The sequence below is a fragment of the Curcuma longa genome, chromosome 17 (assembly GCF_044706935.1).
Source record: "Curcuma longa cultivar G26 ecotype Majalengka, Jawa Barat chromosome 17, ITB_CL_G26_1.1, whole genome shotgun sequence".
NCBI lineage: Eukaryota > Viridiplantae > Streptophyta > Magnoliopsida > Zingiberales > Zingiberaceae > Curcuma > Curcuma longa.
In genome coordinates, this window is record NC_133877.1 from 4,837,322 (window position 1) to 4,865,034 (window position 27,713).

At 35.3% G+C, this 27,713-nt stretch overlaps 2 protein-coding genes across 2 annotated transcripts in view; one reads left to right on the forward strand and one right to left on the reverse strand.

The window, feature by feature from the left end:
• Nucleotides 1-11,145, reverse strand: part of LOC141811568 (uncharacterized) — a 12,944-nt gene extending 1,799 nt beyond the window's left edge. Inside the window, exons 1-5 of the mRNA XM_074699587.1 lie at nt 10,407-11,145; nt 10,219-10,318; nt 9,740-10,142; nt 1,704-2,137; nt 1,227-1,505 (exon numbers count right to left, since the gene is read on the reverse strand). Coding sequence (XP_074555688.1) covers nt 1,227-1,505; nt 1,704-2,137; nt 9,740-10,142; nt 10,219-10,318; nt 10,407-11,068 — 1,878 coding nt within the window. The 5' untranslated portion in view covers nt 11,069-11,145. The remainder of the gene's footprint in view (nt 1-1,226; nt 1,506-1,703; nt 2,138-9,739; nt 10,143-10,218; nt 10,319-10,406) is intronic.
• A 13,646-nt stretch (nt 11,146-24,791) lies between these two features.
• LOC141811570 (heat shock cognate 70 kDa protein-like) lies at nt 24,792-25,448 on the forward strand. The gene has a single exon (XM_074699590.1). The coding sequence runs from the start codon at nt 24,792-24,794 to the stop codon at nt 25,446-25,448; it is 657 nt and encodes a 218-aa protein (XP_074555691.1).
• Nucleotides 25,449-27,713: the final 2,265 nt, after the last annotated feature.

Here is a 27,713-nt window from a genome sequence, read left to right on the forward strand (position 1 = left end):
GCAGAAGCTATGGAAGAGTACGCCGGTGGAGCGAGAAGGACATGTGCGATGTCCGAAGGACGAGAAGCCGGGAGGAAGCACGCTCGAAGGGCGAAAGGCCGGAGTCGGGTTCGGGTGAGCCTAACTCCGGTTGGCCAGAAATCACCCAACCGATGATTCTACAAAAAAGTCAACAAAAGTCAACCTGTTGACTTTGACCGTTGACTTTGACCGTTGACTTTGACGTGACAGAGAAAAGACTTAGACTTGGACGTGACTTTTGAAAAAAAAAGGAGAAAAGATAATTAAGTTTTTATCTTTTATCATCTCCCCCTTTTTGATGTGCATCAACCCAGATTCAGTTAGGGTTAAACCAAAAATAAGAACAACAATAAAATATGTTAAGCATGAAAATTTAGTAGTTTAAAATTCAAAATTAGATTTCATATAAAGAAATCATAAAAATTCGAAAATAGGTTATAAAAATTTGAAATTTTTTGTGTCAGTCGATAATTGAAGTTTGAGATTGTACAAAAATTTTCAACTGTAAATTCATTCTGCAAGTCTAAAAATAAATGAAAAATGAACAGAACAGAAATTTTAAAGAATAAAATTTAAAAATTCTAAATTACTTAAAAAATTCTGATAAAATTTTTTAATAATCGTATCTGAGTCCTAAAAAATTAGATAAAGAAGAATAACTTCATTTTCTATTTTTTTTTAAATTAAAATTTATATTTCAAATGAAAATTCATAAAAATTAAAAAACATTATAAAAAATTTGAAAAATTTCCAGCGATTAGATAGCCAAATTATGCATCAACAAAGAATGAAAATATTTTTTTTTCAGTAAAATATGAATGAACATAATTCTCAATAATACTAAGCAGAAATATGTCAGCCAATTAAATGCATAAAAAAAATGATTAGTTCAAGATAGATTTAGGAACCCAAAAGAGGTTCCTATCTATAGGGTTAACTAAAAATTTTGACGGAATATAATTCTTAGGCACTTTTCTAAATTGACCCTTGTGGTTTTTAAAGTACCAATTCAAGTTTTCAGGAAAACTATTTTTCTTGTATCGCAGACAAGTAATATCACGTTCTAGTTTTTCTATTAAATTTCTCAAATCAGTGTTTTCAACTTTTAGTTTACAATTTTCTTTTTCTAGTCTACCATTAGATTTGAGCAAGGCTTTAACACCAGCGTACAACTGATCATGGGGAAGAAAATAAACCTCACTTACCGGATCGCTTTCGAAAAGCGAGGTTCCCCCTTCGTCGTCGCTTTCTTCTGACGTCGCTCCCCCTTCATCAGTGCTCCCTTCTTGATGACTTGCCATCAGCGCAAGTCCTGCGTACTCTTGAACTTCCGATTCGTCCGACGAGGTTTCGTCCCAGGTGGCCTTCAATGCTTTCTTCTTCTTTGACTGGTTCTTGAAATTGGGACACTGGTCTTTTAGATGTCCCTCCTCTTTGCAGTTGTAGCATCGAACAGTTCTTTTCTTTGGAGACCGTCTCTTCTTCTGCGTCCTCGAAAACTTATTAGCTTTAAAAAAACTTTTAAATGAGCTTACCATTTGCGTTGTCTCGTCGTCCGTCGAGGATTCTAATTCCTTCTCCGTTGTCCTTGTGTTTAGGGCTAGATTGTCTATCTTTTTAGATCCTGTCCATCGAGATTCGTGTAATTCGAAAGTAGAAAATAATTCATCTAACGTACTTACCTCTAAATCTTTGGAAATATAGAATGCGTCGACGATCGAGCTCCACACCGAGGTTCTTGGGAAGGCGTTGAGGGCGTATCGAATTGAGTCACGATTACTTACCGATTCGCCAAGTTGAGAGAGTCCGGAGATTAGTTCCTTGATTTTGGCATGAAGTTCTGCTACTGTTTCTCCTTCCATCATTCGTAGATTTATCAATTTATTTCGTAAGAGATCTTTCCTTGCTGACTTGGCTTCTGAGGTACCCTCGTGAAGTTCTAAGAACTTCTCCCAAAGCTCTTTTGCAGAGGAGTAGTTGCCGATCCGACTCACTTCTTGAGGAGGTAGAACCGTCAATAAGTGAAATTCAGCCTTACCATTAGCTACTGACTCGGATTGTTCCTTTTTGTTCCACAGGCTTTCTTCTTTGTCTTCTCCGTTTGCATCTTTTGGAGCTACAAAACCGTATTTAATTGATAATAGAATTTCAAAATCTGTACGGAAAAATACCTCCATTTTCTTTTTCCAAACGGTGAAGTCCCCTTCGAATTTAGGTGGATAAATATGTGCACCGGCCATCGTCTTATTGCTTTCTCGGGCGGTTAGTCCTTCAAAAGTTAACCTGGCTCTGATACCACTTGTAGGATCGAGTTGACCGGCTAGAAGGGGGGTTGAATAGACGGTTACATTCCACATTTTGTTGGAATGATTGAAAACTGATGTCTCTAAGGCTGCGTTTGGTTTAAGAAGTACAGAAATACAGAGACAGAAATACAGAAATACGGAGACACAGTAGAGACAGGGACGCATTTACAATGGTCTCTGTATCGTGTTTGATTTTGGTAATACAGAGACAGTCTCCTCAGACCTCCTCTGCTTCCCGTCGCCCGTTCATCGCCGTCTGGCCACTGTCGGCTGTCGGACCGGGTCCGTTGGACGCGCCACTTGTCAGCGGTCCGGCGGTGGCCAGATTACAACCCCGATTCGGTCAGAATCCGATCGAAATCGGCCGACAGACACTGTTGGCCGATTTCGGCCGGATTTCGACCGAATCGGGGCCGGAGTCTAGCCGAATTGGGGCCGGAGTCCGACCGCGATCGACGCGCCGGCGCCGGGCGCGCCGGGCGCGTCGACCGCTGTCAGACTTCGACCCCGATATTTCGATCGGAATCTGACTGAATTCCGGCCGACAGTGGCTGAGGCGCGCAGGGCTCTATTTTTGGTTGGATTCCAATCGGATTTCCGCCACAATCCGGTCGGAATCCGGCGCCGACCGGAGCGCCGGCGAACTGCGCGTCCAACGTGCCCGACCCCGCAGCCGGCGGTGACTGGACGGCGACGCGACGGTGCCGGAAGCGGAGATGAGTAGAAATTCTGTCTCTGTCTCCATTTCGGTGTCCCCAGTTTGAAAGTGGACAGAAATTCTATCTGAGACGGAGACAGAAATCCTATTTCTGTCTCTATCTCTCAAAATCAAACGGGGGCAGAGACAGAAATCCTATTTCTGTCTCTGTATTTATGTCTCTGTCTCTGAAACCAAACGCTGCCTAAGGGCATAGTTGAGTTGGTTATTGTAGAGCAAATTTACTAAAGTAGACAATGATCGAATTTCAACGAAGCCAAGGTAGTGTCCTCCTTCGTACTCCGTTTCTTCAACAAAAGGTGAAATTTGTTACCTCAGTAATCCCACACGATCGGTCCTATGATCATCTTATAATGAGGTAAATCGAGAAACTACAGTTAATCACTACGAAGGAGGGCATTACCTCGACTTCATCAAAATTTAACTCTTATCTACTTTAGTAAATTTATCTCGTAGTAATCAATTTAATCATACTCCGGCAGCAAAAATTACTCCAAATATTTAAGATTCGAATATCAATTATAGCCGTGAGTTTAAGAGCCGGACACGTGATGTTAATTAAAAAAATATTGAAAATTCTATTTTGTTTTTTAATGATTGAAAATTCTTGCCTATTTGTTCAGAAGGAATAAAGTGTTCCCTTTAATAACGTTTCTATCGTTCTCAACGTTTTACAATTTGAATTTGATCGAATTAATTAAATATCGATAGTTATGAGTGGTGGACCGAGTCCACATGCTTGATATCATACTAAGAATTTCAAAGGTGCATTTATTAATATTTTACCCCTAAATAACTGGCTTTTATAATAAAGTGTTGTTTAACAAATTTAAATAATACATTAACTTGTTAGTTATTTATAAATATATATAATTTTTAAAATTAATATTTAGATGATATACACAAAAGTTATATTTATAAATAAAATTCTCCAGTAATAAAATTCTTATTAAATTTATAAATAGACTTGTAAATAAATTTCAAAATAAACAACTAGACTTTCAATAATTAAACTCATTGACCAATTAGACAAAAGAAATATAAATTACAAGGTCTATTACATTTAAACAAATTAAATTAACTTAACTTAAAAAAAACAAATTTGAACAAATATTTAAGGGATTTAGTTAATTTTAAGTTACATAGCTCATTTTTTTATAATCATGTCTAAATTTTATCTAATTAATTTAAAGATAGACCATCCTAATTCACTTACCACATAATTTTTTTTCCTAATTTATTTTTCGTATAAATTTAGAACAAAACTTATGTCAATTTAAAGACTGAACTCTAAAATATTCATCATATTTGGATTCAAGATTCTCTTATTATTATTATTTTTTGAATATTCTAGCACCGTACTCTTACGTTTTGTTTGGGAGGAGATGAAAGAAGGAAAGAGAAGGATAAATAAAAGAAAGAAGAATTTTGACTCTTGTTTGTGATGAAGTGAGTTAAGGAGGGGAAGAGGAGAGAAGAATAAATTTTATTCTTTTATATTCATGAATCGTTAGAATTTCTTACATTCCGATTTTCTTACACTCCGATTTCGAGTGTAAGAAAGTGAAAGAAAAACTCAAAATTATTTTATTTCAATTTTAGCTTTATTTTAAAATATTATTTCTTAAATTAATTCATCTATTTAGATATCTCGATATTGTGCGTCGCTCTTCACACAATGCACGCCATCACCGTTTACTATTCAACCACTCACACTCTACGACGTCGACGTTAGCGTCGACCTTCATCGTAAATTTTTTCAGAAATAAAATCCAAGAGAACAAAGATAAATAACTCTAATCTTCTTCCTCTTCTTCTCCAAGAACAGGGATTTATCCAAAGAACATACGTTGTTTATTTTAGGACCTTCTATATCCCAAATTTTACATATAATATTGACATAAATTTTATCATTTTTCATCCGTCACGTTATCTTTTTTAAAAAGTGATGTATTTTTATAAATTTATAAATTTAATTTTCATTCTCCTTTTTTTCCTCCCAAATAAGGTAACATATGTTACGTTAATAAACCTTCCATCCTTTTTAAAAAGGAGAACATAAATATTTTACTTTTCCTCTCTTATTTTTCCTTTCCTTTCTGTTAATGAACTTGCTCTCACATATCCAAACAAAGCATTATAAGAGGATATAATTTAGCTCTATTTGTTAGATCCAATGAAATCCATATATATCTCCACAACGGTACGATATTGTCCACTTTGGGCCCACGCTCTCATTTTTATTTTTGGGCATTACCCAAAAGGCCTCGTACCAATGAGATATTTTTCATCTTATAACCCCAAGATCTTTTCCATATTGATTGTTATCCCAACAATCTACTCCTCAAACAAAGGACTACTGGGAGCCCCTCTTTAACTCCTTATTGGTACAAATCCCAATGGACCTGCCCTTTAACGGTCCCAACGGACCCCTTAATAGGAGTTCCCCCCATTACATGGATCCGCTCTGATACCACTGTTAGATCCGATGGAATCCATATATATCTCCACAACTGTACGATATTGTCCACTTTGGGTCCACGCTCTCATGATTTTATTTTTGAGCATTACCCAAAAGGCCTCGTACCAATGAGATATTTTTCATCTTATAACTCCAGGATCTTTTTTATATATTTCCAATGTAGGACTTTGATTATTATCCCAACACTATTATCTTATCACCTAATCTTCAAAAACATAAAACTTGAACTGCTACTTTGGAAAACCCAGTGAGTTGATATTAGGATTGCTCCTGCCTCACTAATTGGTACTAATGTCAAACTTGCAGCCATTAAAACTCTATTCTGTTCCAGTGATCTTTTAAACACGATCTCGGCATAATCTTTTTGTTACATACTTTTATCTCACAAGTAGTTTTTTCCCCCCTGATCTCTGTTGGTCTAGCAAACAAATTTTGATTTAGGTTCGAGATTAGGGGTGGGATGACTCTTCACTGTGTCTCCATGGCACCTTAAGTAGGTCGGATGTACATCAAATCGATTTCGCTGGGTCAATTTCTACTAAGTCGGTTGTTGTTAATTGGATTGGCCGTTGTCGGGTCGACTCCTATCGAATCAGTAATTGTATGGACTTGAGCGAAGATCTTTGACGTCTGCTATTGAAAAGATGGGAAATAAAACAGAAAAGATGTTAGAAGTAGGAGCGAGTGTAAACAAGCCAAGCCATTCGTGAACTATTCAGGTCTCGATTCGAAAAAAAATTCGTTCGATTAAATTAACGAGCCGAGCTCGAGTATGATTTCAAACTCAAAAATATTATCGAGCAAAGCTCGAACTCAACAGTATTTGATTCGTGAGCTCGCGAGCATATATTCATTAAGAGACTCGCGAACGTGTTTATTAAGAGGCTCGCGAACGTGTTCATGCATTAAGATGCTTACGAACGTGTTCGTTAAGAAGCTCGCCCATCATATCATTTATATATATATATATATATATATTACATGAATTATAAATACTATATATTAACGAGCTAAACGCGAACAAAACTCGTTTAACATACAAATAAACTATTTTTGAACCAAACTAGAACTAAGTTCGTTTAACTTTTAAACGAGTTATTTTTGAACTGAACTCGAACCATTCGTGAACTATTTAATTTTATTACAAGCCAAACTCGAACTTAAGAATTAAAGCTCAAATAGAACTCGAGCCGAGCTCGAGCTTAATTAGGGAAATTTAATTAAGCTCAAATTCGAGCCTCTTAATATTTAGCTCAGGTCAATTCGATTACACCCTTAGTTAAAAGGAGATCAAAGCGTACTTTGGCATGACTCCTCCAATGCTTAAGTCAAATTGAAAGAGAAAGAATCGAAGAGGAAAGATAATAGTGAAAAGAAAATAGTAAAATGTTATCTTCTAGGTATCTCTTACATTACAAAAATACCTACATTTAATGATCGAAACTTCAATCGCTAAACCCGTTTAGCAATAAAAAAATCATAAAAATTTTTATCATAAATTGATTTAGCGATCGAATATTAATTCAGTAGCTAATATAAATTTTCCACCCAAAAAAATGGAAGATATAACAACCGAATTATAAATTGATCGCTAAAACTATATAATTTAGATTTTTTTTAGAAAATAGCGACGGAAGTTACCATTTTTGTTGTTAATTTTTCATAAATTTCAACACCATATCCCTATTTTTCTAATTTATACCTTATTTACATCAAAATATATCCAAACTATATCACAAGCCTATCATATATAATCCAAATCTTATCAGGCATATTTAATATTTTTTTAAATATTTTCTCCACTTGTACATTTGAGTCTTTGCATATTTTTTGACAATAATTATCTCATATTATTTTTAATTTTTTCTTGTAGCTCAACTCACAAGTATATATTTTTTAAAAAATATCAAAAATATTAGTATTAGAGAATAATAAACAATATTAGTAATATTTAAATTACTTATCAATAAATCATGATAAAAAAATCTTTAATATCTTAATCTACTAAAAGCACACTATCATATTCTTTAAAGTTTTTTTGAGATATACGCAACCATACCATAACCATTAAGAATACAACTGCACGAAAATATGTTATTTTTATTATAAAAAAGAAATAAATTTAAATTACTAATAACATCAATATATATCAACCTCCAATAATACTTAACACAATCTGACCACTATGTACTAGTAGACTAGTTGATATCTGTAAAATAATTAACATTACAATACATACACCATCCAACATGTAAAAAGCAAGCATATTCATAACAATAACAGTTTTCAACTTTAAACTTTAATCATCATTACACTCCAAATTATTAACATTAATAATTTCTAATTCTTCATCGTTAGACTCTATTAACTCTTCATTGCTGAACATCTCTCTATCATCTATTTCATCGTAAGTGACATTTACAACTATTAATAATTGGAATGTAGGCGATCGAATATTGAGTCGATCGTTATTTTTAACGATCGAACCCTGGTTCGTAAGTGACATTTACATTTATTTTTAGTGATCAAATACTGGTTTTGTGGCTCATTTTAATGATCAAACCCTGATTCAAACACTATATTTGGATGCATGCAGGATTAGGATAATTAGCGATCGAATTAATTATTATCGCTATTTAGCGATCGAAATACTATATCAATCACTAATATAATGATCAGATTAAATTTGATCGTTAATTTCGTTGTTATTTGGGGATATTTTTGTATTGTTAATGCTATCACCATTACTTTATATAGAGGGTGAAAAGTGCCCCCGATCTTTAAGAGATGAACCCCTGCCACAACAAAAATTTACGGAAATAGCGACGGACCAATTCCGTCACTATTCGGTCGCTAATATAACTTAACGACCGAATAGCGACGAAAATCAACCGTCGCGTAAAATTTGGTCGCTGACGTCACTTTAGCGACGGAATACAAATTTCCGTCGCTAATTAGCGACGGAATTAATATTCCGTCTCTAATTATTAACGACGGATTTAAAATTTCGTCTCTAAAGTTAGCGACGGAAATTTAATTCTGTCTCTAATTAATAGCGACGGAAATATAATTCCGTCGCTAATTTTAAGAGAAAAAAATAAAAAAATTCGTTTATTAACGACGGATTTATAAAATCCGTCGCTAATTAGCGACGGAAATATAAAATCCGTCGCTAATTTTAAGAGGAAAAAAAAAACGCGACTTAGCGACGGATTTATAAAATCCGTCGCTAATTAGCGACGGATTTTATAAATCCATCGCTAATTTTAAGGAAAAAAATAAAAAAATTCGTTTATTAGCGATGGATTTATAAAATCCGTTGCTAATTAGCGACGGAAATATAAAATCCGTTGCTAATTTTAAGAATAAAAAATAAAAAAAATGTTTATTACTGACGAAATTATAAAATCCGTCGTTAATTAGCGACGGAAATATAAAATCCGTCGCTAATTTTAATGAAAAAAAATAAAAAAAAATCGTGTATTAGCGACGGATTTTATTTTTCCGTCGCTAATTTAACAAAAAAATATTCTCGGGTTATTAGCGACGGAATGATAAATTCCGTCGCTATTAATTAATTATATTAGTATAAATTATTTTTTTTTGAATTTCCTGTTTATATATCAAAATCTATAAATACAATATTACAATCACATTGTTCTCTATATATCAAAATCCACCAACATATCAAAATACAATACATATCAAAAGACATCACATTAATCTGAATACACCACATATCAAAATATCTGAATACAACATTAATACAGTCTTAATACAATAATATCTTAATACAACACAAATTTGTAGACCCTCAAGTCAATCATATCCATTTGGGGAGGGAAAAAACAACAATAATAATAAGGGGCAATCAATCTTATAGAAACAAACTTCAAAAATACTCGTGGCTGCCTTGGGACAAAGATGACAGCGTCCGTCACTAGTAAAGTTCGTGAACGTCTATGATAAAATGCTACCTCCACATAGGGACCGATACCTACAGGAAAATAAACCAACAAATTAGAATGATGGATCTGAAACTCCAAGGAAAAACAACCTATCATGTGAAGCAAGAATGTGCATAGTTTCTTGAGAAAGAAAAGCACACATGGTTCTAACTGGATAATCAGATACTTGCACCAACTGTTTAGTCCACATATTTTCTTATAACTCTTCTTGCCTTTGTCGGATATTCAAGATAGAAAACCTGACCCGCTTGGACCGCAAAAATGAAAGGTTCAAACTTGTTAAACCTTTTGTTTGCATTAACCTCAACTAAATTGTAGTTTGAGTGTATTCTGGTTCCTGTTCTGGGAGTCGGATCATACCAAAAACATTTGAATAACACACATCTTTTAATGGGTAAGGCAGGATATTCAATCTCAATAATTTCTTCGAGTCTTCCGTAATAATCAAATTCTGAGTTATTGTTGTTGATAGATCCTTTTACGTAAACACCAGCATTAAAAGTCAATCTTTGTGATTCCCGTTGTGTCACGTGGAATTTGAAACCATTAACGTAGTAACCAGAATATACTTGTATCTTACGGAGGGGTCCAGATGCAAGATTTATTATCCTTCCATCTTCCACATTTGATAATCTACGATCGCTCACCTATAATAATATATATGATATAAATTAGATAAAACTTTGATATTCCTGTATGAAAAATTTTTTTTCTTTAACTTACATAGATTTGAAACCACAGTGCAAATTCTGTCTCTAACTTTTCCTCGACTTCACTTTGACTGATAGATGGATTTTCATATTGAAGTTGTTGTTCGTAAAGGCTGAAATAGATTAAAAGTTAAATAACAATTAATCAGAATCAAGATTAACTAAATAGGGATTACTAGTTGATTATATCAATCAACTCACCTTATGTATGGTTTGACCTCCTCACAATTCAGGAGTATATATGTTCTTGCAGCATGATATTCTTGTTGATTTAACCATCTTGAATTAGAAGCACCAAATGGTTTGCCAGGAAACTTGAAAATAGACAGCAATGAAGGATCAATTGGCTGAGTATCATCATAATTTCTGGGATTCTTGCGATGTCTCGTGTTGACATTATCAGCAAAATAATAGGAGCAGAAAGAAGTAGCTTCTTCAACCAAATAAGCATTGCATATAGATCCCTCGACTCTGGCTTTGTTGCGAACATTATTCTTTAATTTTCTCAAAAATCTTTCAAAGGGATACATCCATCTATATTGAACAGGACCACCTAATTGTGCCTCATAAGGTAGGTGAACTGGTAGATGTTCCATTGAATCAAAAAAACTTGGTGGAAATATACGCTCAAGCTTACATAATATGACAGGAATATCTTTTTCAAGCTTAAGCATATCGGCCGTCATAATACACCTGGCAGACAAATCTCTGAAAAATAGACTCAGTTCTGTAAGTGCTTGCCAAACATTATTAGGCAGAAGGTCATGAAAAGCTATTGACATAAGTCTTTGCATGAACACATGACAATCATGACTCTTCATTCCAAACATTTTTAACCTATTCATATCCACGCATCGTGCCATGTTGGAAGCATACCCATCAGGGAATTTTACCTGTTTCAACCAACTACATAAAGCTTGTTTACCTTCTCTGTCTAATGTATAACAAGCCTTTGGATATTTTCTTGTTGTTTCATTCTGATGCAATTCTGGTCTGTTAACCAATCTTTTAATTCCTCTCGTGATTTTGCAGTGTCTTTAGTTCTTCCAGGAACATTCATCACTGTATTAAATATATTATCAAAAATATTTTTCTCGACATGCATCACATCTAAATTATGTCGAATCAATAAATACTTCCAGTACGGCAGGTCCCAGAAAATGCTTCTTTTCTTCCAACCACACTTGCACATCCGGACAATGTATTTATTTATCTCCTCAGAATTTTGATCATATACTGGTAGAAAACCATAACTGTCTATTTGGTCAATGATTTCTGCACCTGACTTCATTGTTGGTTGTAATTTTCTGACTTCAACATTCTTTAGGAAATTTTTCTTATTTCTCCTGAAAGGGTGTTCAAGTGGCAAAAATTTACGGTGATTATCAAACCAAGATACCTTTCCACTGCATGGTAATGAAAATGCATCAGACTCTGTCATGCAATGTGGGCATGCTAATTTACCAGCTGTGCTCCATCCCGATAACATAGAGTATGCTGGAAAATCACTAATTGTCCATAATAAAGCAGCATGCAAGGTAAAATTGGTTTTACTTGCAACATCATAAGTCTCTGATCCTACATTCCATAATTCATTCAACTCGGCAATCAGAGGTTGCAAGAAAATATCTATCTTCTCTTTCGGGTTCGTTGGACCTGGAATAAGCACAGTCAGAAACATAAATTCATCTTTCATGCACATCCATGGCGGTAAATTATAAGGTGTTAAAATAACTGGCCAAGATGAATATTGTTGTCCTGACTGACCAAATGGTTGAAATCCATCTGCAGAAAGTCCCAATCTCACATTACGTGGTTCCATCGCAAATGTAGGAAATATTGTATCAAGATGTTTCCATGCAGGGGAATCACAAGGATGACACATTATACCTCCTTCGTGCATATGCTGATGATGCCAACTCATGTGGGAAGCTGTGGCGGCAGATGCATACAAGCGTTGAAGTCTAGCAGTTAAGGGAAAATAATACATAACCTTCCATGCAATATTTTTCTTTTTCTTCCCTGCAATGCGACTACGATGCTTGTAGCGAGGGTGACCACAACATTTGCATTCCATCAGTTCACTGTCTTCATTCCAATATATCATGCAATTGTTTATACAACAATCGATCTTCTCTACGGGCAAACCTAAACCCCTCACCAATTTCTTTGTACTGTAAAAACTATCAGTCATTTGGTGATCAGCAGGGAGCAACTCTGACATCAATTGACAAATGTCATCGTAACATCGTTCTGAGAAATGATGTTCAGCTTTGATGTTCAATAATCTTGCAGTAGCTGATAGTTGGGAATGACCAGATGGAATACCTTCCCACACTTCTCTTTCACTAGCCTTTAACATGTCATATAGTTGCTGGACTGCAGGTGTTGGTAGTTCATCTACATTAGATGGATCTACTGCATTAATAGCGTCATAAACCATTGATTGCATCATCTGATCATTAGATGTTGATTCATCTAAAACATTTGTGCCAGATGAAGAAGCAGCCGAAGTTCCAATTCGTTCTGAGACATAAGGCTCCCCGTGACAATACCAATTGTAATAGTTTGGAACAAAACCATTTTTACAGATATGCACTTTGACGGTATCCTCATCACGAAAAGCTTTATTTCTGCATTTGCAATGATTGCACGGACACCGTAACTCTGCACCATTCATACATTCTGGATGACTCTTAGCAAAGTTCACAAACTCTTCAACCCCAGCATAAAATTCAGCTCGGATAAATCCATCGTCTAATCTATTGTACATCCAAGCTTTATTCATATACATTGCTACCTATTAAAAAAATAAAATTTTAATGAATCAAAATAATCATGTACAAGGCGAGGTATATGATGTACATATGACATTATGTAAATCTTTAGTAATTCATTAGCATGCTGTTAAACAACTTAACTAATTAATTTAATCATGCATGATATGCATCCTTATTTTGGCCCTTCATATTATTCAAATGTCCTTTTGATCGAAATTAGTTTTTTTATTTTATGACACTGATAAAATTCATATTTTCCTTGATATTACAACTCGTTCATTCATGCAATGGTTATTTGATCTCATTCATTCCTTTTTTTTTTAATGAGTTTTTCTGATCGAATATAGAATAGTGTGTATCAATTCTAAAATTGGGTCCTAGTTTTATTGAACTTTTCCAAAACAAACTTTTAACAGTTTGTCTACTTTGAATAACTATTGTATTTCGTGCATGTTTAAATTAATCCTAGGTGAAAAACCAAAAAAATACAGCTGAAATTTAACACTAACTAAAATAACCCTAGGTGAAAAACTGTAAAAAATACAGCTGAATTAACCCTAGGTGAAAAACCTTAGGTGCAAGATACAACTGAATTAACCCTAACTAAATTAACCCTAGGTGAAAAATCAAAAAATTACAGCTGAAATTTAACCCTAACTAAATTAACCCTAGGTGAAAAACTGTAACAAATACAGCTGAATTAATCCTAACTGAAAATACCTATAAAACAAAATAAAGCTGAATTAAAATACCTAAATTAAACCACAACTGAAAAACAAAATAAAACTGAATTAAATTATACCAAAACTGAATTAAAAATGTAAATGAAAATTTTACCTGAGTAGAAGCCGGAGGAGAGGGAGAGCCGGAGGAGAAGCTTCAGGGGTTCGCCGGAGGAGACGGAGCTTGAGGAATTCGCTGGAGGAGAGGGAACAGCCGGATTCGAACGAGTAGAGAGGGAGCAGCAGCCGGAGATGAAGCAGTAGAGAGGGAGCGGGAGCAGTGGGGGAGCCGGAGCAGAGAGGGAGCAGTGGCGGAGCAGACGGATCAGAGGGAGCAGCGGCTAAATCGCCGGAGCAGCGGAGCAGAGGGGGAGCAGCGGAGCAGCCGGAGCAAAGAGGGAGCAGCGCCGGAGCAGAGAGGGAGCAGCGGAGCAGCCGGAGCAGAGAGGGAGCAGCGCCGGAGAGCCGGAGCAGCCGGAGCAGAGAGGGAGCAGCGGAGCAGCCGGAGCAAAGAGGGAGCAGCGCAAAGAGTCGCCGGAGCAGAGAGGGACCAGCGGCGGAGTCGCCGGAGCAGAGAGAGAGGGAGCAGCGGCGGCGAAAACCCTAAAATCGCGAGAACGGGTAGAAAAGAAAAGGGCGCGGCGGAGCCATAATATCGCGACTTTAGCGACGGAATTATTTTCCGTCGCTAATTAGCGACGGAAAATATTTTTCCGTCGCTAATTAATTAATTAGCGACGGATAATTAATTCCGTCGCTAATTAATTAATTAGCGACGGAAAAAAAATTCCGTCGCTAAAATAGAGACGGAAAAAAATAATTCCGTCGGTAAATCCTGTTTGTTTTGTAGTGTCCAATGAATGACTTTTGGACCTTAGAAGAACATTCAGTGGCCTGGTCTTACCAGTGTCTTGACACTTCCCAACTGAATGATCAATTTTGCTCGTTGAAGTACTAACTATCCTTGTCGAAATCTATCCACCAAAGTTTTAATTCGATTGCTTTCTCAAGTGTCTACCTTTTGTGATTCCGATGATGACTGCATACGGTGCAGTGGTAAGCACATTTTGAGATTCTCATGTTCCCAGGATTCAAAATCCAAAGATGTATTAATTATTCTAAATGCATCATTTTCTTCGAGGAAACCATGCTACTTTATTAAATTTCTTTTGGTTGTACGTATATTTAATTTATTCAATTGCCATGTTCTCCAATCCTCAATATACGATCGATATATAAGCGCATAAAAAACATCCGTTGAAGTTTCAATACAGGTATGCAATATATTCCTACATTGTCACACTAGCTAGCTATTTAATTTCTTCATTAATTCCTGATGCAGCGGAAATCTACCGCTGATCAAAGATCGATCGATCTATGCAATGAGGAGGTTGATGGTAACGTAGAGGTTGGCAGTGACATGGAGACTAATGAAGATGGGAGTTATCTTTAAATCCCAAGCAATTCAATCATGCACAAAATTAATATATAGAAAGTGTCAAAGAGCTAGCGTGGAAATTATCTTTAAATCACAACACTTACGAGAGAGTGGAAATAATAATATAAAGAGAATGCATAAATTAAGCAGCACTGGGAGTGAGTGAGATTTCCTCCCTTGTTTCCAATGAATATACTTAGAGAATGCTTATCAAGGCTTGCAGCGCAAGTTTGTTTCATTAGTATGTAATGATGATGGATATAAAAGTTCGTTTTTTTTAATGAAGTGCGCTCTCATCCAGTGGGAATTCATATTTATCATTTTATGCTCATCGATGAAATTAACGACGAATTTAAATTTTTATTTCTATTTTAATAATAAAAATTTAGATCTATGATCGTTAATTTAGATTTTAGCAAAGAAATTAAAATCTATCATTATTTTAGCAATCAATACTTAATCTTATCACTAAAATAACAATGAAATTAAACTTCTGTTGCCAAAATAGTGACAGAATCAAACTTCTATCGCTATTTTAGCGATGGAATTAAATACCCGTCATTAAAATAGCGACGGAAGTTTAATTCAATCACTATGTTTGTGATTTTAAAGCTTTCAATTAAATTTTTTTCCAGCCAATCTTTTAATCTCTCCTCTCCAATCTCTAGCATTCTCCTTCTTTGTGATCTCTGGCGTTCCTCTCCTTTCTGAGCTCCGACATGCACCTCCTCTCCTCTCTGATCTCCGACATGCATCCCGTTGGTATGCGATCCTCTCCTCTCCCCTTCCCTCTCTCGCATTGTCTTGACCAGAGCAAACTCGATCGGGGTGAGCTTGGTTGGCGTGACCTCGACCAAGGCAAGCTTGGCTGGGGCAAGCTCAACCTGCGCGACCTTGGCCAAGGTGAGCTTGGCACAACCTTAGCCAAGGCAAGCTTGGCCGGGGTGAGCTCGACCGGCGTGACCTCGACCAAGGCGAGCTCGGCCCGACCCACACTGCCTTGGCCAAGGCGTGAGCTCGGCCAACTGCGAGCTAAGGCCCAACCTCAGCCCTGATCAATCGATTGCAAGTTGAGGCATAGGCTCAGCCTTGAGCTTGAAGCGAGGTCTCAACTAGCCGCGACCGCAGCATAGCCTTGGTCATGACGCTGACAGGTCACCCGGCCCAATCGCAAACAGATCCGACCGTGAGCTCAGCCTTTGCCATCACCATTGTTTTGGTTCCTAGTTGGGATTTACATACAGTTTGCTTAGGTTAGGTTTTAAATTCTATCTTGATTTTGATATCATATATTTTTGTGCTACATGAGGTTATTGCAGTGGGAGTCGATAGTCTTGGTTTCGACTTCAGAATATGCTTAGAAGGAAAGTTCAAACTTTGAGGTTTTCATTTGATATACAAGTAAGTTTTTGCTCAAATCAATAGTAAGTTAAATTTTTTAAATTATTTCTTGGATGTTTTTGTTATCAAAATTTTGTGAAGATAGATTTGCATAACCTATCACTTGAGTAGATTAAGTATATTATATGGGAGTCTAGCACAACTCAAGTTTCAAAATATTATTCCAAGTCAAACTATCAATGGTTGTGTTAAACGAGTTGCTACCATACATGTTTGAGTGCCAACAGGTATTAATGGCATTGGTTTAGTTGATCAGTTTCACAATTGTCTCTCTATGTACAATTTTAATATATGAACTATATTCATCGATGAAATTCATAACAAACATATAAGAACAAACCAAATAGAGAATGACTAAGATGATATTGTTTGAAAATAAAATAAAAATATTAACTATAAATGTGGTTAATGTTAACTATGATTTGGTGGGCTAACAAATTAAACGCATAAATAAGATAATATTAGCCATATACCAAAAATATATAGTGTCCTTTGGTTGTTTGAAATACAATTTATTGTAGGTTTCAATAATTTAATTAAACTTTAAATTTCAACTATAGACATATATATTTTTACATGCTTAATAATATTACAAATTTATTTAGCTTAGCTTTAACTTTACATGTATGTTTAGCTTAGCTTTGCACATTTACTAATGTTGCAAATTTATTTCTCTTTAAGTTATAATGTATTTGAATAAAATTGGATGCACAATAAATTAGAAAATAGATTTATCATAGATGAATATTTTGATAAAGTTAAAGAGTTTGTGGAATTCGCCAAGCGAGATAGAAACTATATGAATGACGATAAATTAATGTCCGTGTAATCATTGCAAATATAGAAATATAACTTTCCATGATGAGGATATTGTGAAAATACATCTAGGTAAAAATAGATTTGTTCTAAATTATTACAACTAGTACTATCATGAAGAACTTATGTATTTGAGCCAATTGAATATTTTGATGCTTGGTCATCTATCTCTATTGTTGTTAGTCAGAATTACTTATATATTTTAAAATTCAATTTGAAAATTAATATTATAAGTTTTTAGTCTAGTAATAGATTGCTAGCTATATTTTTTGACTGAAATGGATTTATTTTAGTTTGTTAAACTCACTATTAAGCATTTTAACTATCCCTAACCATATGATATATTTAGATAAATATTCAAAAATGATTTTCTTAGTGAAAATAAGAAAGAGATATTAAAAAAAGAATAATAGGGATTCGAGGGGAGGTTCTATTTTAAGATTGAATCTTTAATCTCATGACTTAGATTTTGGAACTTTCTAAAGGTTTAGGAACTTCAATTAATTGGTGGTGCAATGACTGAAGTTGAAGCATCCTTAGAAGGGGAGGTTCACCTTAAGTGCATGAATTGGATATGAAAGGGAGAAATATGAAGCATTGAGGAGATGATTAAAGGATTATGTGCTTAAGGTTAAGTATTGGATAAAATGGAAGGTAGGAAACCTCCATTGGGATGTTGGAAGTTTGGAATGAGTTTGATATGAGATTTTTTTGATGTATGCCAAAAGGGGAGAATAAAAGGTTTAAGTTAGGAAACCCTCATTTATGCTTTGGAATGAGAAAAAGGATGAAGTAGAAAGTTGGGCTAATGAGTTAGTCCAAACTTAAACATATTGTCAAATATCAAAAAGGAAGAGATTGTTAGTGCAATCGATCTCTAATTAAGGTTGATCAAGCTCGATTTGACTCGAGTTGGGATTTCGATGTTTGATTAATATGTTAAGTTGGCCAGTCAAGTAGATCAAAGTTGACCAGATACTTTACAAGATACGAAAAGTCCAAATGGGTCATGAGTGACCAGATGCTTGGCTGTCGGAAGTCCAACATGGAATTGACACAAGATGAAAGTTCCAAGTATGTCATGGGTGATCAGACACTTAGAGGTCGAAAATCCAACAAGGAGTTGGCATGAAAAGGGAAGTCCAAGTAAGTTATGGAGGTCCTGACATGTTAAGGTTGATCGGATGGTAGATAAAAAGAAAATTTCGATAGGTCAAGGTTGATCAGATGCCAGATAATGATGAAACTCGACAGGTCAAGGTTTATTGAATACTAGGTAATAGGAAGTCTTGACAGATCAAGATGACTAGATACTGAGCAAAAGAAGTATTGGTAGGTTGAGGTTAATCATATATTAGATAAGATGAGAATTCAACATTAGTAAAGTTAAAACATGAGTATTAGTCGATTGATTAGGTAATTTGATTAATCGATGGGCTCTAAACCTTGAAATTAGGGGTTTGCGGTGTTTGCTACAAATTAAGGGTTTTGGTACGGTAATTAGGTTTGCGATAGTAGCTGGGTTCGCAACAAACCCTAAACTCCAAAAATTAGGATTTACTATAGTAACTTCTGTTAGAATCGATGGAATCAACATATCTATACAATGGTATGATATTGTCCACTTTGGGCCTAAACCCTTATGATTTTGTTTTTGAGTTTTACCCAAAATGTCTCGTACCAATAGAGATATCTTCCATTTTATAAACTTATGATCTTCTCGATGTATTTTCAATGTGGGACTTTGATTATAATCTCAACAATCCTCCCTCAAACGAAGGACCACCATACACCAATCGAGGCTAGCTTGACGTCCAATCTCTTGACCCACCAGGCCTCCTTGCCTCGATGTCTGATCCTCTTGATCCCTACCATTATCCCCATGGTCCGGGCCTCTCCTACCTTTTTCATTTTTTCTGAGAATCTCAACATGGCTCCACATAGACCATGACTTTGATACCAATTGTTAGTGCGATGGAAGTCGCATATCTCCACAATGATATAATATTGTCCATTTTGGACCTAAACCCTCATGGTTTTATGTTTGAACTCAATCCAAAAGACCTCATATCAATAGAGATATATTTCCATCTTATAAATCCATGATCTTCTCCATGTATTTTCAATGTAGGACTTTGATTGTAATCCCAACAACTTCGGGGTTTGCTACAGTACTTGAATTTAGAATTTTCTACTTCAATACTTTTCTATGGTAGCAATCGATTGATGACACTGTAGCAGCAAACAAAAGCTTCTTGCATTGATTGCCCAATTTGAATGCTGGTTGTCAATCGATTGGTGATGTTGAGCAATCGATTACTTTGATAAAAAGAACCGTTTTGTAGATTTAAATAGTCGGATTCGACAACAATCGATTAGTGAAGTCTAGTAATCGATTGCTAGGTGGCAGCCCGAACATCAATCTTATAAAAAGGATTTCAAGGAGGATTCTTAGGGTTAGTTTTTGAGGGTCTTGTGATGAAGTGCTATTACATTTCCTATCATTAAGAAACAATTCAAAGCGACAAAAAAGCATTCAAAAGAAAGATTTGTGTAAAATTGTTACTTTCATTTGTTTTTATATTATTTTGTAAGAAACAAATTGTAAGAAGTTTCTCTGCATTCAAAAGGTATCCAAAAAGAAGAAAGATAGTGGTGGTAGATTCTAGGACTAGATCTTAGAGTAGTCGTCTTGGGAGGTGACAAACCTAGTAAAATTTTAATATTGTGCATGTGGCTTTGGTTTATTTTGTACTTGTATTTTCTTTTATTATGTATTTTATTTCCATCATGTGTTAACCTTTTATAAAGGAGTACGAAATCGAAATGAACTGATCAAAATTATTCACTCTCATGTAACTCGCACTGGTTCTAACATAGAAAGCTTAAGAGCTTGAACTAGAGAGCTCATGAACTGAAGAGCTCAAGCAGGGGAGCTCAAGACTTGAGCTCAAAAAGGACTAGAGAGTTTACATTGGAGAGCTTGGACTAGAGAACGAAATTGAGACGAAGCGATCGAAATTATTCACCCTCATATAACTCATATTGGTCCTAAGATAGAAAGCTTAAGAGCTTAAACTAGAGAGCTCAGGAACTTAAGTGCTCAGGCTTGGGAGCTTTAGCTCAAAAGCCTTAGAGTTTGGACTAGAGAGTTTACATTGGAGAGCTTGGATTACAGAACAAAATCGAGACAAAGCAATCGACATTATTTACCCTCGTATAACTCATACCGGTCCTAAGATAGAAAGTTTAAGAGCTTGAGCTAAAAAGCTCCGGAGTTTGGACGAGAGAGTTTACACTGGAGAGCTTGGACTAGAGAACTTAGACCAGAGAGCTTGCGAACTGTGAAGTTGATTGGAGAGCTTTGACTAGACACTTTGAGAACTCGAGAGCTTGAAAAGACTCAGCTGTAGAGGTCAGTGTATGTTGATGCACGACCCAACTTAGGAGTTTTACCCCTTAGGTTGGATCTTGGATCATATGGGTGCCAGCATGAAGAAGCCACGTAGACACAACCTCACTATTATGAAAAAAATTCATAAGAGGCCTTTATCGAGCAAACCCACTATTATCTACCAAACACATTCCCCTATCAATTGCCAAAAAAATAAAGAATAAAAACTAAACTTTTTTTTTTTAACTAGATCAACTTAATCCTTTGCTTTATCCTTTATTGAAGTACCCATCGATCAACTTCCTTAATAGATAAATCAAAATTTCTTTACCCACAAATTACAACCAAGTAGCTCTTATTCACACGACCACTGCCGATTTATGGGCCGAGGCCCAATAGCTTTACCAATTGTTTAGGCCCAATAACAAGTAGCCACTGGCGAAGGTTTTTTTTCCTCTCTCTCTCTCTAATCGAGTAGGCGTTATTGCTAATTGACTAAGGCGACTTAGTAACGAATCCTCATCATAAATAGTTTTTTTTTCCTTTTGAAAGATTTGCTCTAACATTTATTTTAAGAAGCCAATCAATCAATCAATCAATCAAGAGACAAAGATTGGAGAGAAACATGTGAGCAAATTATGATTGCAACAGATGCTTAATTCGCGTGAAGTGGTGAGAGGTAGCAGTGGGCACGAGGTCATCGCCTCAGATTGTTAGATGCTTAGCTGCCACTGTCGCTTCTAATGCTAGCTAGATTCACAAGATTCATACATCATCCACCTCTCTCTCTCGCTCTCTCTCTCTCTCTCTCTTTTTAAAAAAATCATATACGAAATTAATCTCTGTCCCCTCCCAACTATAAATAGTACGTTCTTTTTTTGAAAAAAAATTCGTCATCTTAACGGTTTTGTAATATGAAATTAAACGGTTCTATCAGCTCCACTGATGAGGTAAATCGAAAAACTACAATTGATAGGAGGATATTGCCTGACTTCGTCAGGATTCGAACCCGCCCTCCTGTAAGTCTGCAGCATCCTAACTCAACTATGTCTCGATTCTCTTATTGTTGTCGAACAGTTAGGGCCTAACTAAAAGTAATATTATTATTTTATGGAAAGAGAGAGAATTGAATTAAATTAAATGAAATGTTAGAATATGCTAACATCTTCCTCCTCAGAATTAGCGCCCAACAGCCGATTCCATTGTAACGTAGATTATGGAAAACACTGACTCCATTGGAAAGGGAGACTTTATAGCAGAAGAGGAAGAAGACAGAAACTTGCAAGAGTGGAGGGTGAGTCATGAGCTGTGAACGCCTATTAATTTGTAGTCCAAGAAGGCTGGTGGTAGAAATGGTCATACAGCTCAGAAAGCTACCGAGTCTAGGAGCTTTGGAGATAGATGAGTTAGGGAGCTCGACTACCGAGCTGAAGTGTGACTCAAGAGGCCAAGCTACTCAACATTTCGGAAGGCCGAGTTGCTGAATGCCTCAAGATGCTGAGTTGAGGTAGTCGGGAGACCGAATTGCAAGATGACTCGGAAGTAGAGTCGAAGCTCTATTAAGCACAATCAGGGTGATAAATATAATTTTTTTAAAAACAGTTTTATCTTTTCTGTAACAATATTTAGAAGTTCAAATGAACGACTATTTGGCAGGATATAACAGCCAGACAATATCATTAAATGTAAGAACAAATATGAAGGAGCAACTTAAAAGGAGAGGTTTGGCTTTAGATAACAGTTTCTATTTACTGCGCAAGCTTGCTGGTGAAACTAAGCATCATATATTCTAATCTTGGCCCTTTTGGTAGGCAAAGATGGGACATTATCAGGTAACTCACTGATCAAGCCACACCATCTTTGAAGCCAAATCGTTAGCTGGCCCTGCAGCAAAGAAATGGATTGTTTACTTGTGGACCATCTAGCTGGTAAGAAATAGATAGATGCCAAGCAAGGAGAGGTCGATTGCTAGTTGGTACAGAATAATTGATCTATCTACTGAAACAACAGATTTTCAGGCTTCCAGCTGCCAAACAATTCATCTCTGAGGTTCATATTTTAAGGAATCATATTATTTAAAGCTTTCTAGCAAATGTAGTATCAAAGAGTCAAATTAGGGAAATTAACAAGGATGGTTAATCCTAAGGAGATGAGTGAAACTTTTTAGGAAAATAAAGATGTAACTTTATAAAATTGTTGGGTGCAAATCTGATGTAGTAAAGTAGAGAGTACTAGAGTATGGTCAGAGATATTTGAAAAATCGTATCCTTCTTTAACCTAATTCGGTGTCTATTACATTTTTATTGCATATTATTTTCAATAAAGTGTTACCAGAGTTTGAATGATAGTTATTGGCATATTTTTTATGAGGGGCCTCAAGATGAACAAAATCTCATAGCAAATAGAAAGAAGGCCAAGAAGGGCATTTGATGTAGGAGGATTCGAAAATTTTATTACTATTTTTGATAATTTTTATTTTTAAATAATTTTTAAAATTTTTATTATTTAGAGTAGTTTTGATATTTTTTTATTTTTTAATATTTGAGGATTTTAAGTCCGTTTAGGATTTTTAGAATTTCGAGTCCGTTAAGAAATTTTTCTTTCTATTAGGATTTTTTTTTCTTTTACAAGTTAGGGTTTTGGGTCTATATAAATCATTGTCTAGTTAATGTTAGGGAGAAATTTTTGATTTAATAATATTTTTTGGTCATGCCATTTATTTTTTTATCTCCTTGTATTCTTCTGAATCAATAGATTTTAGAAGACTATTTTCGACGTTCGCAGTCGAACTAACATAATCAATATTGCCTGCAGGATAATCGCTATCCTGCTCAACATCAGTTGGTATTAGAGCTCTTAGATCTAATGGATCGTCGTCATGATCGTTATCGTGGTCATGACAAGCAAGTTCTGACAAAGGAAGTCTCACATCATGATCGTAACACCCAAGACGAGATTCATGATCTACAGAGAAAAATTATAAAGTTATTCCAGCGTCTAATGATGCAAGATCTAAAAGATCATAAGTTTTCTTATCATAATTCTTTCACTTTTAAAAATTCCTATCATAATCACGAAAGCTAATGTTGAAAGAAGCGGTACGAAGATATTGGATTTCCATTTGATCTTTCCAAAATTTCTTGGATTGAGGAATTTGTTGATTGACTTAATGAAGTGGATAGAATTTTTTATTATAAAAAAGTGTCATATTGTGTAAAAGTCAAACTGATCGTCATCAAACTCACCAGTCGAGCATCAACATGGTGGGAGCAGTTGCAATGCTCATGAGATAGACAGGGCAAAGTCAAGATCACTGATTGGGAGAAGATGAAGAAGAAGATGAAGAGTTACTTTCTTCCTTTCATCTATACTCAGACTATGTTTCAACGATGTTAGACGTTGAGGTAGGATGCAAGATCAATTAATGATTATACGAAGGAGTTTTATTAGTTAATTGAGGAAGATGAGACTAAGGTGATTAATGAGCTGATATATGATGATAAAATCAGAATAGTCGGTGATCTAATTTATGATGATGCCGATGAAGAGGAGATAAACCTAGACGAAGCGTTGATCGAAGACCAAAAGCTCACTTTGTCCAAGGATAATCAATAACCTAGTTCATCTATGATGAACTCCCAATCTCCATTTTCTTGCCTTGCATTGATCGACATCCCAATTTATTCAGCATGCATACAAGATCAAGGTAATTAATGAACCGATATATAACAATGATGAAGTTGACAAAGATATGGACTTTGAAAAAGAGGAATTAAATATTAACAGTGTTTTAGTTATAGAAACTGATGAACAAGATAATTTAGAATTATCTATTTATGGTGATCAAAATCAACAATGTGAGAGCATAGTTATTGAGACACAAGAGAAATCCAAAACATCTGCCGTAGAAGCTAATAATAAAGAAAGCAAAGAAGAACTTAACAATATCCACATGAAAAGGAAGATGAGACAATTGTAAGAGCTGATGAGAAGCAGTTTGTAGTCGAAGAAATCTCTTCTATGGTGTTAATCAAGATGAAAGAAATTACTAAAGCCTACCTTGGATATGTTGTGAAGAATACTGTTGTTACCATCCCTGCTTACTTTAGTGACTCCCAACACCAAGCCACAAAGGATGCTGTTGTCATTTCTGGTTTGAATGTGATGAGGATCATCAATGAGCCCACTGGTATTATTGCCCATGGACTTGACAAAAAGGCAAGCAATGTTGGTGAGAAGAATATTCTCATTTTTTATCTTGGTGATGATACTTTTGATGCCTCTCTTCTTGCCATCGAGGAGGGTATCTTTGAGGTCAAGGTTACTGTTGGTGATGCTTATCTTGGTGGTGAGGATTTTGATAACCACATGGTCAACTATTTTGTCCTGGAGTTCAAGAGGAAAAACAAGAAGGATATCAGTGGTAACCCTAGGACTCTTAGTAGGTTGAGGATATCATGTGAGAAGGCTCCACTCCACAGACTACTATTGAAATTGATGAACACGGGCATCCATTTCTACTCCACCATTATAATAGCCAAGTTTGAGGAACTTAATATAGACTTATTCAAGAAGTGTATGGCGTCGGTGGAGAAATATTTGAGAGACGCGAAGATGGACAAGAGCAACGCCCACGATATCATATTGTCGATGGATCAACGAGGATTCCCAAAGTCCAGCAACTATTATTAGATTTTGCCGAGTTAATTTCAGATGATCTTCCTCCTGGGCTACCACTTGACACCACTTTAAACTCGAGGATGAATTTTTTCAACTTGGGGTGATTGATGCAGAAGGATTCGAAGATTTATTTATTATTTTGATAATTTTTATTTTTTAAATAATTTTTAGGATTTTTGATATTTAGAGTTGTTTTAAAATTTTTTATTTTTATTTTATATTTGAGGATTTTAAGTGGGTTTAGGATTTCGAGTCCGTTAAGAAATTTTCCTTTCTATTAGAAATTTTTCTTTCTTTTACAAGTTAGAGTTTTGGGTTTATATAAACCATTGTCTAGTTAAAGTCAGGAAGAAATTTTTGATTTAATACTATTTTTCAACAATACTGTTTATTTTCCTACCTCCTCATATTCTTTTGAATTAATATATTTTAGAAGATTATTTTCGACGTTCGCAGTCGAACTAAAGGAATCAATATTGCTAGTAGGATAATCATAATCTCACTCGGCGTCAGCATTTTTCTTATCTATCAAGGTCTAGATGAAGCCATATTTAAGAAGATTATTGTTAGCCCAACCAACTCCAAATAATAAACTTGGAATATTCTCCAAAATTCATACAAAAAATGGAAAAGTGAAAATGGTTCTCCTCCAATTCTTGAAACTTTGAAGCACTAAATGTTACAACCTGAAGGATTTTATCCCTATATAAGGGATAATCAGTCTGCTCAGATAATATCCATCACAACTTCAAAACTATAAGTAATAATCCTATAAGTAATAATCCTATGGGTACATCAAATTATACAACCATGAATACTTAATAATTTATTAAATAATATAGAAAAATATTAACACAATATTTGACTCAAAATATTGACTTTGCTAGAGTCATGACGACTGATAAAGTTAGACTCATGTTGAGAAATAAAATAAATGCCCTAAAATACTAAAATATCAAAATACATATGAATAATAATCTCTACAATAAACATAGAAGAACATAAATTGAATGGACTTGGATAGAAATTGCATCCAACACTATCACTGAGCATCTTTGAGCAAGACCATCTTGTAATATTGTCCAATGTCAAAGATCGTCTAAAGTCTCCAATTTTGGAGGTCAAAGGAAAAAAGGAGGTGAGTGTTAGGACCGTTGACGTCGCTAGAGGGGGCGAATAGTGATTTCGATTTCAATTTCAATCTTGTTATCGTTCGTGTGTGCTTGTCTACAAGAAGTTAATGCAACAGAAATATAAATAGACACAAAACAAAACAAACATAAGAGACAAACTAATTTAATGTGCTTCGGAACCCCTGATTCCTATTCCATGGTCCACCGTCCTAGCGATAATCCACTAGCTTTCTCCTTACCAAAGACCTTTCGGAAGTGGAGAAACCTCTTATAACACCCATTGTTATACAAATCAATACAAAATAAAATAAAGATATGAATACAAATATGATCAAATGAAATGAAACAATTTATAAACTAAAATTTGCTTTTGATCATTTTTGGTTGCTTTGGATTACCTTCTAAGATCTAAAAATGTAGCGACACTCTTCTCTAAAACCCTCAAGAATCGATGGTGAAATCCTCCTCGGAACCCTTCTTTTATAGCCTTTAGTTCAAGATATTTTCTCCTAACAGCCGACTGCTTGTAACCATTAGTCGATTGTTTGCCTAAATTCGACCATTTCACCTACAAAATTGCTCTTCCACCTCATATTTGACTACTAGCAATTGACTATTATTGTTTGTTAATCGACTATTACTGCATTAGTTGAGTTCCTAACTCAACCCAATAAATTTTTGTTCATTATAATAGTGCCATTAGTCAAGTCTCTCACTCGACTGATATAATAGTCAACTTCTCAACTCGATTGATGTTGATTAGTTGAGTTGACCAACTAACTTTCAGACATTCTATTTGCTACTACAGTGTCATCAGTCGATTGTTCAAATCCATCAATTGACTAATTGTGTAGTAAATTCTCTTAAACCCTTTCAAACTTTAAATTCAAGGTTTAGGGGTTTATCAGTTGAGTGCTACACCCTAGCAGTCAATTGATACCTCTGTTTCAACCATATTAAGAAATTAAGGTTGATTTCTTATATTGCCTATGACCTTAACTTACCAGGACTTATTTTTTCTAACATCAGATCAACTTTGTTTTATCAGAACTTCTCATTTGCCTAGTATATAATCAATCTTAACCTATCACAATTAACTTCATCTTTGTCTGATATCTGATCAACCTTGACCTACCAAGTTTTT